The 15,935-nt window shown below is 39.4% G+C and overlaps 1 protein-coding gene across 8 annotated transcripts in view; it reads right to left on the bottom strand.

The window, feature by feature from the left end:
* Nucleotides 1-2,755: 2,755 nt before the first annotated feature.
* The window catches only part of LOC102695544 (cytoplasmic dynein 1 intermediate chain 1), an 80,898-nt gene continuing 67,718 nt past the window's right edge, over nucleotides 2,756-15,935 (bottom strand). For all 8 annotated transcript variants that reach the window (XM_015357913.2, XM_069194753.1, XM_006636025.3 and 5 more), the window contains 3 exons: nucleotides 11,123-11,263; nucleotides 6,389-6,514; nucleotides 2,756-3,642 (listed from right to left, as the gene is read on the bottom strand). In XM_015357913.2, coding sequence (XP_015213399.2) covers nucleotides 3,532-3,642; nucleotides 6,389-6,514; nucleotides 11,123-11,263 — 378 coding nt within the window. In that variant the 3' untranslated portion in view covers nucleotides 2,756-3,531. The remainder of the gene's footprint in view (nucleotides 3,643-6,388; nucleotides 6,515-11,122; nucleotides 11,264-15,935) is intronic.

Here is a 15,935-nt window from a genome sequence, read left to right on the forward strand (position 1 = left end):
TCTTATTCCAACGGCTTACTACTACTCCAACTGCTGTTTTCCTCTCTTTTCCCTATGGATTCTGGAAGTCACTGCTCAACCTGCTCTCCACACAGACCTGAGCTTTGTCCTCAAAAGACACATGAGCTGAGCCTGCCACACCCTTATATACACACCAAGGCGTGCTCAGTAGGGAAGGGATGTGCCATGTAAACTAAGATAGCCATCTTGGTAGTTCTGTGGCCTCCTGGGAGTAGCAGATATTCTCAACACTGTTGAAACAAGAAGGACTGGAATCCTTCTGGGAAAGGCAATACCAACATTAGAAAAAGGCCATCTGGCCTAACTAGCTTATTGCATTGCTAGAAATTAAATCGGAGCATCTCACTCAGCTGTTTCTTGAAAGCATCCAGTGTATCAGTTTCACCAAAATAACTGCGCAGCTTGTTCCAGGCTCTATGTATAACAAAATGCCTCGTGTTGTCAGTTGTAAACGTACTTCCCTATAGTTTCCACCCATGGTTTGTTTTTCTTTTAGTTCTCATGAGCAATGGGTTGACTGTTAATTACTTTTGAGGATTTTTCCACTAATGGAACCAGGTTCTCTAGTACTTTTCCTCTGTTTAAGATTAAAATGATTACATTCTTTTTAGCCTTTCGGTGTAGTACAGTTCCTTTCAGCCCCAAAATGTGTCTGACAGTTTCTTATTTATACTGATTGCAGTTTTCTAAAGTGGAGCTTAAATATGTACAAATATTAAAAATGAGGTCTTCCTAATGCATTGTACAATTTTAACATAGCATGTCTTTTAATTCTTCACTTTGACTAGCTTAATATCGCTTGACTTTTTTCTTACTCCTCTACATTCTGTAGAGAAGATCAACATTTTCAGCATAGACACTTTTTCAATGATAACATCATCTCCCATTTAGTATTCTACAGCTGTTATATAGTTTTCCTACCACCTGCAATTTGAGAATGATTCTTTTATAAGGACTTTTATCTAAAGCCTTTTGAAAATGTAAATATACCATACGGTTTGATACCATTTCTGCTCAATTCATTTTGACTATCCCCTAGAATCCTATTGCTGTAGAGAAGACCATTAAATCATTAGATTACTTAACATGGAAATACATGTGTGAAGTTTTAATAACATCATAATTCAGCAGTAGCACTTTAGAGGCTGCAAATCGTGGCGTAAATGGATAGCTGTGATTAATGCCAGCATATCTATTAATAAAACACAAATATATGAGAACAATCTCAGTTTTGTTAATAATCGGGCAATTACTATTCAGAAGAGGTCAAGTTCCTGCCAGGTTATTAACATTCATTGACAGGTCTGACACAGGTTGTAAGGAATTTGTAAATGGAATGTGCTTCTCAACGAACATGGGCCCATAACAAGATGCAGGGCACCCTACTTCCAAATTTGAGCTTTATATTAGTTTCAGCTTTCGCAGGCTAAATTGTAACTTTTCCAATCACTTTTCTTCACGTCAAATTTAGATATTAAGTCATCGGGAGGTGGTGCCATTCCCAGCTCTGTGCGCTGGAGCTTTCTTCTCATTCTGCAAGTACTGTAGATCCCCAGCCCCAACATATTCTGTATGACGCTTTTTCTTAACGTGCCTGCCCAACTCTGGCCTTTTCCCAAGCAGGTCGATGGGTTTGTAACTGGGAACGTGCTTGTCGCCCTAGCTGTGCAGAGCGAGCAGGGAGAGCACTTACCTCCGGAAGTAGTTCTCATTCGCAGCCCTCCTGGGATGCGGTCACATCCATTGATGTGGTTGTTTGACATGTCAAAGCTGCTTCAGAAGCAAAACATGCGACAGAATGCAACGCAGCCGCAGGCTTTGAAGAGCTTCTTTGATGGGGCTCCTGGCCTTGAGAGGAATCCATGGAGTAGGACAGTTATACAGCTTCTATGGTGTTTTTTTTTGGTGAGCCTGTGAGGAGTGCTTCTAACATGCAATGCGAGAGACACCGTGTTAATGCACCTTCTGGAATATCTCTTTCTCGTCTAGATTTTCAATGATTCATTGGATCAGGGTAAAAATATAGCTGAAAAGAATTTGAGGTTTCTATTTATACACTTTCATTATTGGCCTCCTTCCAGGAACAGAGATTATCCCTGCCCTGCCTTGCTCCTAGGTCTTTTAACTCTAAACTAGGCTTGCTTGCCTTTGACTGTGCACATTTTCATCACAAATAGATATGAGTGAAGTCAAATTTCTCAGCTTAAGTTCCTTTTAATCGAGATAAATTCCTCTTTTGTGAAAACTTTACCACATCTATAGAGCAGAGCGGGATGAACTGCCTTTGGGTTGTGTCAGTGCTGCTGACTCTTAAACATAATGAGATTTTAATGGGACAAAGGAGTCTCAGGAACCAAAGCTGTCTCTACAACTCAATCAGCAGGTTGCTGGTGAACTATTAAGAAGCTCCTATTAAGAAGTACCAAAGGCTGCACCAGAAGAAATTAACTACTTTCTGTTCAAGCCAGTGTTTTAAGCACAATTTTTAACTTGTTAGCTGACAGTGGACAGCATCTCTTCAGCATAAATACTGTATATGGAACGTGAACAAAAGCCCACAACTTGCTTTCCTCACTTTTAAAGACACATTATTTTTCTTTTGAAAAAACAATTTACAAACTAGTTGAAAAGCACCTTAATGTTCTACCTTTTTTATTCATTCCAAAACTGTTTTTTTTAGTATTGTTTCTTAGGAAACTCAAACCTCGTATAATAATAAAAAAGGAACAGAAAATAACCATGTGTTATTTATTGGCAACATTTTTGTTTTCTTGCAAACTACTAGACATTGCATTTGAACTGCGGCCCAAAAACAATACAATAATAAAGCATTTAAATAGACAGGAGATCCTCATAACCAAGCTTCTTCCTCATGAAGAAGGTAAGCCAATTAAAAATACCCTCATGTTTCAACTTTCAGTGAAGATAACCTGATCTGTAGACGTTTATGACACTTTACAACATGTTGCAAGAATTATGTAGAGACTCCAATAAATACATTTCATGCAGTACTCTGCATTGAATAAAAACAACAATATGCATATCGTACAAGCATTCTGCATGTCAGATACCAGTGTGAAACACCACATCTTAAGTTACTGGCTCAGTCCCACACTGGGTAAATTACCACATCTGCACATCGTCATATTCAGTCTCATATGGATTTAATAGTAGTTGTGCTGCCTGTAAATACCAGTTTCACCAGAGGCCTCTAACCAATAAATAAAGCTACTATATATGAAAAAAAACCACTAAATATTAGGAGTTGCTTACATGGATATGCTATTGTCAAAATTCTAATCACAAAAGTTGCTTGCAAGGGAGAAATAGAATATATTCTCCTTTGAAACTCACTGCAGCTTGGATTAAATGTCATGTACACCATGGATTGGGCATCGGTGCACTGCACGTGATACATGCATTTTAATTCAATGCCCGACGCCTAACACTGTGGTTAATGAATATGGTACTTGCATTGTCACCCCTTAAGCTCTGACTCGGCAGCAGGAACTATGCGGCCAGTTCAACGGGCCCCTCCTCCTCCCCGTCAGCTCTGTTGGCACGTATCTCCACCAGGGTCCTGGCGAACCGGGTCCAGTCCTCAGCATGGGGGACAGCCAGCTGTTGGGAAGACAACAAGCTTATTTGAGGAACCACTCACACCACATGAAAAGACATCAGTTAGGCCCTGTTTTTCACTTGTTTTCTGCTTAATCAAGACATAGAAAAGGGCTGCAAATGAGAAGAGGCAATGTGTCCCCAATTTCTCACTTGGTTGCCTCAAGTAGTAGCTTATTCTAGGTGTACATACAATATGTCTCATCAAAGCTTTTCTTCAAGGATCCAAGAGAAACCCTTTGAACTCCAGGCCTGGATATGACATGGCTGAACTTGGAAGTATCAATCTAGTGACTGAACACTGATGCCTGTGAACTGGTCCTCTTACAGAAGATTTCAGAAGGCCGTTGGTTGTTTCTGTCTTTTCCTCCCACTGTCCATCTGTACAATTCAGAACTAGCAATAATGACTCAAAATACATTCCTACATCTCCTCAGCTTTAAATCCCAAATAATCTTCACTTATTTAAATGAATGAACAAACAATATCATCACATTTTTTGTTTTGAATCTAAAACTGTCCATATGATAGGAAACGTGGAAGAAGCATCTTTTTCACTAGGAGAATCCTCCACATTTAAATAAAATCAGTCTTCGGTACAGCCTTCTGCATTTTTCCTAATTTCAAGATTATGGGGTTTCACCTACTGTGGTTTAGATGGAGACGCAGAGAGCTTACAGTCTAAGCCCTTGTATGTGTGCCTTGTAATTATCCATTTTTGCCACTTGGAGTTTTTTTTACTTTATTTTTTAAAGAGACTTTTAAAAGTTCTTTATACTTTTCTGTATACTGTACACTTTCCTCATGTCCATACTGAAAGCATTTTTTAAATTATTGTTACTGGGATTATTTGGACTAGAATTTGAAATAACCCTTCATTAGGGCATGTTTAAGGATTTTTAGGTCAGCAAATTCTTGGTCTCAATCAGGATTTTAAATCAGTACTTTCTTACTGACACAGCCCAGCAAGTAGAACTTGGATCCCCAAGTTACCTCTCATTCTCGATCCTTGAGGTACAAATGTCATGCCACCTTTAATCTGAAGCAAAACACAGTGTGCCAGGTACTATGAGTATAACTCTGGAAAAACACTGCTTCAGGTACACTATGGGCACACTACAGTAATATTTCTGACATCTAATCCTTGACATTAGAAATGCCGTATTCATATTCCTATTCCTTATAGGTTATAAGGTGTGTCAATGCCAATAACTGCCGAAAACAATTTTACATTTATGAAAGTTAAAACTTTGAGTTGAAAATACAGTAATTATTTTATTAAATGCATAGGAATTTATTTCAGAAAATAAATAAGTTTGGCCATACGATTAGATTCCATTGTGAAATGCTCGCCACCCAAGTAGAAACCTTAGAGGGTGCAATTACAGTGATATAAAAAGCACAAAAGGGCATCTCAGGCATTCACCCAACAAGACTGACAGACTCTAGCATGCGGGATCACTCTCTGCATGTGGTACAAGACAAGAAATGTACTGACATTTTAAAAAACATGTATTTAAAAAGCAAATATAAATAAATGTGCCAATGCATACAGTAAATACACAGAACATGGACATTTTTTTAAGTGTCACATTCTCTGTGTAGGGTTGTCTTACAATGATACACTGGGTATAGGTTACACATAAAACTGGAAAATATCTTGTGGCCTCCAAAGGGCTGGTACAGTACTGCATTAATTTGATGTATAGATTGATAAAAACGAGGACTTGTCAAACGCTTTTTTCAAAATGTCAGCTATTCAAACTTTTTATTGGAGCGCCTAGGAAAAGACAGTGGTTTTCCTCCCCCACATTGCTCAGACATCAAGGCCCTTCAGCTTCACTTACTTTATTGATGACCAACCATTATCATTAACCCTAGACCACACGTTAAACCAACCAGTCTCCAATTATATTGCTTCAGAGAACTAAAATTAGAAAACCCACGCTGAAATAAAACCAGAGTCACAAGGACTGCAACATGAAGATGTGGAAGTTACTCTAGTTCTGGAACTGTTTAATCACGTGTGTTAGAAGAGACAGATAAAAAAAGGAGATGCTGTATGCTTTAAACACACACACACAACATACAAAAACTGTTTCCTCTCAATACAATTCCATTGCCCAAAATAAAAGATGCGAGGCAATGAGGGTGGTATGGTGGCATAGTACTGCTGCCTCACAGCTCATGGTACCATGAGACAGGTGTACTAACTTTGCATCAGACATTGGTTTAATTTCAGCTCTGGTGCAGAATCAGAATCACACATGTGCCTTAATGGAAAACCGTTTGACCTCTGAAAAGCCGCTGAAACAAAAATTAAAAAAAGAAATGAAATTGACAATTCTTATCTACTCCGAGGATTTCATTTGAGTGAGTGAAGCAATCTGCAATGGGAAACAGAATCTCGTTTTGTAGTATAAGGTACTTCAAGCAAAAATTGTCTCAATAAGTCTAATCAAAGGTACAGTACTTATCCTTGTTTCTATTATATGGAAGAATCTAAAGGATCACAGTAGATCATTTTCACTTTACTTGGTAAAGTATTAGGATGATCAATATTTTCACTAGTGACGTCTTCACAAAGTAGATATATGCATGGCTAGGTCAATTATAAGACAAGCATCCCTTTCGCTGTCTCATGTTCATGCCAGGTGCACAGTCACATTCACACAACATGACTGGCAGATGCCTCTCTGTGTGTGAGAGGGCAGGGTGGTAGAAGATGAATGCATGTGCACATGTTTACCTCTCCAACATCGTAGATCCAGACCCGTCCCTCCGAGTCTCCTACTGCCACCTCCTTCCCTCCCGCCGCCCATCTCACTCGGTTCAGAGCCGACGCCCCCTCGATCATCACGCTCGCCGTCGGCACCTGCGCGGATCATAACGCAGGAGCTGTGTTTAGCCCTCGCCTGACAAATAATGTGCAGGTAGAGCAGGCCAAGCTGGAAAAGCACAGCAATGCCATACTGACACATTATTTGCAGTTCATGGAAAAAGGGAAACAAGAGGCTGTATTAAAAGGCATCAGAGGTCCTGAACCCTGATCTCTGTGGCTCACAGTCCAGCATATTAAATCTGTACTGCATGATTAAACTGGTCCACCTTATTAGACTGCTTAAACTCTTTTTCTCAGATTCTTGACAACTTAAAGGGTCTGGAAATCCAGCTCAAATCTGGCTGGTATCCAAGATCCTTGCTAACGACTCTCGAATTTGAAGATGTCTGCTAAGATCATTTCTTTATTCATAAAGACCATACAAGTGTTTGTTTCCACCAGCTGGATTCCCAAATTCATGTATTAGCACGAGGAGTACTCAAGCTGAGAGAAGTATTACCAGAATGGTTCCACATATAAATACATCCTGAAAGTACATTAGATTCAACTTGAGGAACCTACTTTAGTTTTTTCACAACCCCACATCTAACAGAGGACAATGTTTCACTAGTCTTGAAAAAAAGGCCAGAAGACTTCAGAGCAGTGGGGGTTCAAATAACTGGGCGGGTATAAATGTTCTACATAATGGTCTCACAGAGCTCTAGAGGTTGATTAAAAAAATTACATTATATGTTATTTACTTTTCTAGCACTTGACTTGTTTGGGCTCAAATACAGCACATTGCTTTAATCAAGCACCTTGAAAAATGTGTCCATTTGATCTTGATAAATCACTTTTGCAATTGGCCATCAGAATCTTGTGTTGAAAAAAACAGGTGCGACGCAGTAGTGTAATTTAAAAATTCACGAAGTATAACTTTGTTTCAAATGTACTAATAATATTAGATGCTGATATGATGATATCACTCTACAATTACTGTCAACAAAATGTTGTTATTCTTTAAATATAATAGTACCAGAGAAGAAGCCAAAATCCTGCCATCTACTAGGATATGACTGCTTTGCTGAATCTTTTATGATTCATGTGACTGCCTGAAGAAAAAATGTTGGCAAGATAATACCTTACAAGACTTTATAATATTTTCTCAAAATAAATTATTTTCTAGCAAGCATGATTTTGGCATGTTAGGAGAAGAAATCAATAAAACCTTATAAGTGAAATTTAGTGAGAATAACATTTTTAAACAGCTCTATTTAGCCAGTTTGGTCCACTTCTCCCTGCTGCTCAGTAGCAATTTGCAATATTAATAATAATAATTGCTTACATTTCTACAGCTTTTTTCTGGACACTCCACTCAAAGCGCTTTACAGGTCATGGGGACTCCCCTCCACCACCACCAATGTGCAGCCCCACCTGGATGATGCGATGGCAGCCATAGTGCACCAGTACACTCACTACACATCAGCTATTAGTGGGAAGGAGAACAAAGTAATGAAGCCAATTCATAGATGGGGATAATTAGGAAGCCATGATTGTTAAGGGTCAATGGGAAATTTGGCCAGGACACCGGGGTTACACCCCTACTCTTTTATAGAAATGCCCTGGGATTTAAAATTTTTAATGACCACAGAGAGTCAGGACTTTGGTTTTATGTCTCATCCGAAGGACGGTGCCTTTTTACAGTATAGTGTCCCCGTCACTATACTGGGGCATTAGGACCCACACAGACTGCAGGTTGAGTGCCCCCTACTGGACTCACTAACACCTCTTCCAGCAACAACCTTAGTTTTTCCCAGGAGGTCTCCCCTCCAGGTACTGACCAGGCTCACACCTGCTGAGCTTCAGTGGGCTGCCAGTTGTGAGTTGCAGGGTGATATGGCTGCTGGCGGCATTGTAATATGACCATGTTGTAATATGATAAAATTTCTATCAGTATCACTGCTCAGTATGAGACTGCATGTCACAGCCACTGGATTATGCAATGTCTTCTCTTCTTCAGTCATGTAAGGGGAGGAAATGCAATGATTAAAAAACACAAAAGGAAAACAACCAGAAAGGCCTTCAGTGGCAAGTGTCATTACAAGAGGTGTTAGAAATCTTTAAAAACAAGATGACCAACAATCGTCAGAGCCTGAAAGATGGCAGATCGCCTGCAGCTGTTTTGGGATCTAAAAGTTCTGTTCACAGGCTAAACGAAACAAGATGATCGACTACTGAATGTCCCGAAGGGAGACGAGAGTAGCTGCCTCCTGTGAGAGCAGGCAGTTTTGATTCTAGGTCGCTTTGTGTGGTCCGCTTTGTGTGTAAAGAATAAATTACATTGTACGAAATAAATCTTAAGTATTATTTGGCTTGTCCATCTGATGTAAATTGCAAGGGGCAGTGTCTGTCTTGCATTCCCTAATGAGCCACCCAGGCTCCAAAGACATAGTGGAAGTATATATAAAAAATAAAAAGGAAAAAATGCAAGCTAACAGCAAACTTAAAATTGAAGACACAAAACTCCTGGGAAATAAAGGCCTGGGCATTTCATTCACATACAGTACACTATCCCTGCAGATTGAAACTGAGGTGTATATTTTAAATTAAATTGGTAAAAAGGACTTTTTACGTGTATTCTGGAATCATGTTTCTAATTTGAGAAGAATCCCAGTGCGTGAGAGAGAGTCCAGAAAGCGATGCACAGAGATGATGCACTGTAAACCTCAGGAGAATAGAGGTGGCAGCCGTAGCTCAGCTGAAATACCACAGGTGAAAGCAGAATACAAACGTCTGAAGAACTCAAAGGCATTGAGTTCATCCGATCTTTCTGGGTCAAAGAAAAGGCATCTGATTTTGAAACTGATAGCCACAAACTACAGCTGTATTAAAAAGCATTAACTAAGATCATTTTGCTGTGCATTTTGAACACAAATTGAAACCAGATAATCTGTGCTCAATTAATGGCATTATGGTAAATGTTTAAACTGATAACAAAAGATGGCATGCTGCAATTCACCAATGGCCTGTGCATCCATGTATGTTTTCAATAAAGTAAAATGATGGAAAATTTAAGACATCCTTTTACTCCCTTTTGTCTGCAGTTCTGCACTGAGAGGCTCCTTTTCATACAGCTGTTTGTGGAGCAGCGTGTGAGCTGTACAGCTCTGTGTCTGCTGCTCTGAACGAGATTAGCCATGAACCACAACATGATTAGCCTTCTCTCGGAATTAGACAATAAATGCCGGTGTCCTGCAGGATGAAGTCGGAATTGAAAGAAACACCATGTTAGTGAACACTAAAGTATGTAAACAGGTGAGGCATCCTGGATGAATGGAGTTTTCTTATATTCTCTTTCTCTTGGCTCAATTCAAAATATTTACTTTAATCTACTAGTTGAATGCTTTCTATCTATAGTTATTCTGCAAGAGATACCATAACTGCAAACTTTTATCTATTATAGCATTAAGCTGGGAAGCATTTTGGAATGAGAGTCAAGCAAATCGTTACTGAATAAGGTGCCAGCATTTCTTGAGACTTCAAAATAAAGAACTACATGTCTGCTCACATTTCACCTTAAATTGTCATTTGATAGTGAAAATAAAAGCAGAAATAGGAGTTTAATATCAAATAAGTAAGCTAATTTTGTGTATTGTAAATCAAAAGTTCTTTCAAAGTTTATTTAAAATGAAACTACAGTAAATGACACAAGAACAGCAGTAGAGTGGGTTTCAACATGTCATAATCAGAGCGTCTGTGAAATGTGGTATTCTTGTTCAAACCTGGTAAGCAATTCATCTGTAAAAACTGTAAAAGCCAGTACCTCAAAAAAACAGCTAAGACAAAAGACCAGAGTACAGGCAGTCACCCTTCCTCATGCTGTCTGGGCTCATGACTTATAATTAGAAAGGAGGATTCTCTTTCTGGCTTGGACACTTCAAAAGCCTTCCCTATCAATCAGTGCACTAACAGTAAGAGCAGGTTTCATTGCTGGTCAAACTGTTACTGATAGGTCTTCAATTTGATTGTCAAAAGAGAAGGAATGCCTTTGAGTTACTTCTAAATTACTAGAGTTCTCCCACTTCTTTCCTGCTAAAGAAGTTTTGTTTTCTTAACTTGTATGTGTTTTATTTGAGCTAAATCAAATACTTTTTTGCACTTTTAAAAGCCACGGTATATGTGCTTATTTATATTTGTGCTTTTTCTTAACAAAATTAAGAAAATTATAAGCTCCTTAAATGATTCATATTTCTATGCAGATGACAGAACATGAATGCAATCTACCACATAACTGTTGTAAATTATATAATGTCTTAACTTATTTCTCCGCTGGTAAAAATAACACATTATTGTCAGCAGAACCTGGAAAAATATAACTTATAACACAAACGTAGAGACACATGCACATAAACACATTTAAATATGAACAGGCAGCTCTTTATCTACAGTACTGCACTTTTTTAAACTGGTACCGAAATGGTTTCAGTAAAGCTTATGGGAAACACCCGTGGAGACAGGAATTACATTGAACATTAAATTTTGATTCTGGCCGGTATCCAGCTCTGTAGCTCATTCTGCTGCTTACATTATATGAAACGCTGGTGCTGAGATGAGAAATGTGTTGGTGTGGCTCTGCACTAACAGCAGGCGGTGCGAACTCACCTCTGTGTCATTATTTAGGTTCCACAGATCCAAGCGGCCCATCCCATCCACACACGCAAAGAGTGCAGGATGCACTGGTGACCACATGACGTCGTAGACATAGTCAGCATTGTCTTCAAAGGAGTAAAGTGGCTTGTTGTGCTGTAAGGCGGAGAGAGCATTGAAGACTTTGTGGCGCTACTGCAGCCTAAGGCTGTCTGGCAAGTCTAATTAAAAACTTTGCACATTTTGCAAAGTGTCATAAAACCCAGGAGATGAAAGTCCTGCAAAGGTGTACTGTAACTTTAATGTAGCAGCTGTCGTGTGCAGAAGGAATAAAAAGACAAGAAGAGAAAGAAAGAAGAAAAGAAAGAAAGAGCCCCCAGAATGCCAGAGTATTGCTCAACAATTTCCAGACAGGTAGAGGAAATACACTTCAGGGCTGCCTGCTCTAAGGACAGCCTGAAAGCTGGAATGCACAAATGCCTTACACTGCGGTCCAGGATGACAGGAGTTATGAGATTCTGCAAGTAAATAACAGTGCGAGAAGGGAATTCAGCCTGGAATCTTCACCACATTAGATACAGACTGCCATCTAGAGAACATTCTGAACAGCGCAAAACATAAGAACATACAATGGATACAAACAGTAGAAGGCCATTCTAATTGATAATGAGGCTCCTAACCACCCATTTCTTGAGAGAAGCCAGAGTATTAGTTTTAACAACATGGCTGGGTGTCTTATTCCATACTTTTCTTACTTTTTGTGCCTTCTGTTCTCACTTTTAAAGGCACTTGAAACTCTAAATCCATAAAGTCCATAACGCTAGCTTTATCAATGCCTTTGGGGATTTTGAAAACTTCCCAGTTCCTTCTCTCTTTTCTCTGTTCTCTGCTCAAGACTAAAAAGATTCTGTTCCTTCAGCCTCTCAGTGTGGGGCATTGCTTTAAACCTGGGGATGTGTTTGGTTGCTCTTTTCTGGACGGATTCCAGAGAAATATATTTTTTGTAATGTAGTGACATCTCACACAACCACCTAAAAGTCTGCCTGAGCAAAGTTATATCAATCCTGCTTTCACCAACATTAAAGACATTTTAATTAAGTGCTTAAAGGCAGAAAGCAATGCACCAGCTGGACAGACAATGATCTGTCAAACACTTGGAAAATTTTCACAACATACAAGCTTTCATATTGTATCTCATTTGGCTGACACTATCTTTAACATTTTGAATCAAAAACATTTAATATTCCAACACCTTTTTTTTTTTAATTTCCCTTACTTATCTAGGGGTGTCTTCAATAGTACAATACAGTTTATTCATAGTTCATACCACTTATATTAAAAGCAAATGTTTACGCAGCATGATTTGAACAAATATATCTTGTTCTGCGATAAGCAGCAGCATTCAACTGATTCAGCTGCAGGTGGAGTTTATAAAGGTGTAATTTATTCAAAATAGTTAAAAGAATAGAGGCAAGATTGGCAAATTGGACTACACCTAAAGTAAACTGCAATTTACTTTGCAATAGGATATTATGATGGTGTTAAATTGAGATAAATGAAAGACTTGAAGTCATATTTCTGTGCTCTCTCTTGGGTACAGTATGTGCACTCTGTCTTCTGTGCAGGGCAGTGGATCACCAATGGCTGTGCCCCACATGGTTCCACTCTTACTTTTTGGTACTCATACAGTATATTGTTACTTATACATTCAGTGCTAATTGGACAAACTCTTGAGCACCACTCTTGGAGACATCTCCTTTGCGTTTAGTTTCTGTATGTTAAAAAGGTACAGAAGGATTTCCAGGAAGTTAATTTAACTACTTCAGTAGCTCTCTGCATTTTCCTGGGAAGTGCAAACCACAGCTTTTGGGGAACCCTCCGCTATGTTTCAACTGTTGGAAGCCTGTGGATTTATCCGCTTCATTTTTATTACATATTTATTACACATTTGCAATATTTCATCTGATTCTCCTTCTTCTGCCAATAAAACACTGCAGGTTTCTCCCTATTCGCTAGCTGCTGGGATCCTCAATCCCCTGAGAGCCTCTTCATGTCTTCCTGTCTGACTGACTGCCGAGATCAGTACAGCTGGCTCCCATCACTACATGTACAGCTTCTACATAACACAGCAGCCTGGATGAATGATCGCGATGCTGTTTGCATTTGCATTTGCATGCCAAAGGATGTTGGAGCACATGACATACACAATGGGAATCACTTAATTCACCAATGTAGTACAGCAGCCCCAGAGCACAGCAGCTCAGGTAGAGAAGTGAGAAACTATTTCACCAGCTAAATTAAAGACAGCATTTAAGTAGGCCACATTGTGCAAGACCAAAGGGAAAATTTTTCAGGGAATTTTTGTGGTATCATCACTAGTCTGATGGATGGTGTCATGGGATCTGAAATGATCAAGAACTCAGGACCTTGGTTTAACATCTCAACCAGAGGATGGCACCTCCTACAGCACTGATTAGGAAATTATGGCCCCGAGCAAAGAGGACCACCAGTTGTTCCACCAGCATCATTTACAGGAGTAGCTGCAATGTTTTTTATATGTTTAAATGGTTTTCGTCACAGCTCTTCCATCCCAGTACTGACCAGCCTTGCCAGGGTCACTATGGTGCTGCTTCATATGGATAAATAATAATAATAATAATAATAATAATAATAATAATAATAATAATAATAATAATAATAATAAACTTTATTTGATATAGTTTTGATTGATATACAATTTTGATTGAAGCTCAAGTACAGAGCGATCTATAGATAGGGTTACAGGACTGGCTTTATGAAGTTGATGGGGGGTACCAATAAGCATGACTTCAGTCTTGTCACGTTAAGATGAAGGAAGTTTTGAGTCATCCACATTTTTATGTCAGAGATGCAATTAGATAGAATAGAGGCAGCCTAAATGTCCTTGAAATGGCCTCAGCCATGTAGTGATGGCTTTTCTTTTTACATTTTATTATATATTGCTGTCTGTGTTTTCACAGCATTTCTAACAGCAGCTGGGAATCTGTTCTGTCCCGAGGACATTCCTCCTCAGTCTGTGCTTGGAAAGGCTGATCCAATTCGGAGTTTCAAACCAGCCTCACCTCTCTAAAACTAAGTGAGCCAGATTCCATCCTGGAATGGACCCAGCCTGTGACAAATGCAAACAAACACCTGCTTCTTTTTTCCATATGTCTTCCACTTGTCCTGTGCTGACTCTTTCTCTGATGTGCTCACCAGACCCATTGCTCCCTCACAGAAGGAGTCTTAATCTTGGATGCTCTGATTCTGTCCTTATTTCAACTGCTGGGCAGCTGTTAGGAAGAAGTATCCTTGGGGACTGAACTTCAGGATATTACTGTATATCTTCCCTCTAGGAACTCTTTTAGTCACAGAGAGTGAGGCCTCCATATCTTCCTTGATTTCTCTACTTGCTTTATGATGTTATCGATATTCCTATCTAGATACCTATATCATAAACCTTTTATATTCCATTGTAAGACTACTCATAGTAATGCACTGATTTTTCAGGGAGTGTGTTCTGCACGCGAGGCAGAGTTGCGCAGTAGTTAGCAGCACTGTGCAGCACTGTGGCCCTGCACTCAACTCTTGACCTAGGATGCTATCTGAGTAGAATTGACTTTGTATATGCTCTCTGTGTTTGTGTCTGTGTGTTCCCTGTGATATACAGTACTAGAGTCACGGCCAGGCTGTATCCTGCCTTGCACGCACTGATTGCTGGGAGAGGCTATGGCTCCCCGATGACTCTATATTGAATAAAGTGGTTGCAAAATGAATAAATGGAGGTTGTTTGCACACAGTCCCTTAAAATTGTTCATTAATTTGACAAACATGAAATGATTTGTTCCTTTGTTCCTTCAACAACCATTCTTTTAGGCAGTTAACTGGTAGTCCAATGGGTATTTCCTAAAAGACCAAAGTTCAACTCGAATATAACTCTCTGACAGCACTGGTAATCTGTCATTTTAATTTCTTGAGCATTTCTTCCGCACAATATGTGAGAATCTAGCTCACTAGAAAAAGTGCGTGCATAACCTCGTTAAACCCAATTATTATGGTTACTGTTAATTTGCAGCTGAGCAGCCAGAAGATTTTTAAATCCTTAAGGCGCCGCAAATGAAGTTGCTTATTATCCGCAAGAAGGAATTCAAATAGATTTGCAGGCTTTGACTAGTGTCTGAGGAATCAAAAGGCAATAATGGTGTCTGCCTCAAAAGCAGAATTTTCACTGTCTAATCTGTCGATTTCCATAAGTCATGCTCTTCAGAATTGCATGCAAACAGGTTCAGAAATAAACTATTCAGAGGTTTCATAACCACTTTATCCAATACAGGAAGGGAAGGACAGATGCAAACGTCCTGACAGGAGGCCAGTCCATCACAGGGCACACGTAGACACATGGGCCAGTAAAGCTACTGTACCAGCATGTCTTTGTACCATGGGAGGAAAGCCACCTGAACACAGGGAGAACATACTGTACAAGGTCCACACAGACAGCACCCCAGGAATTGGGCCCTGGCAGCAACGCTACAGAAACTACTGCTTCACTGTGCTGCCCTGTTGCCTATGACTAAAATACCCATTTAAAGATATTTATATACTGTATATATTTACGTGCTCCATAGAAACACACTACAGACAAACTTGTGGTGGTGCTGCGAACCATTTTCATTATTCTTGGACACGAGAGGCAATCAATGTCATAGTACCCGAGTGAGTGAAGAGTTTTGCTGAACTTACAGAAGTCCTCTTCACTATCAGAACTTTTTTTCCAAAAAAACAAATGGAAGATTTCTTCTAAGACAGCGAC

This window comes from Lepisosteus oculatus, chromosome 10, assembly GCF_040954835.1.
Source record: "Lepisosteus oculatus isolate fLepOcu1 chromosome 10, fLepOcu1.hap2, whole genome shotgun sequence".
Lineage (NCBI taxonomy): Eukaryota > Metazoa > Chordata > Actinopteri > Semionotiformes > Lepisosteidae > Lepisosteus > Lepisosteus oculatus.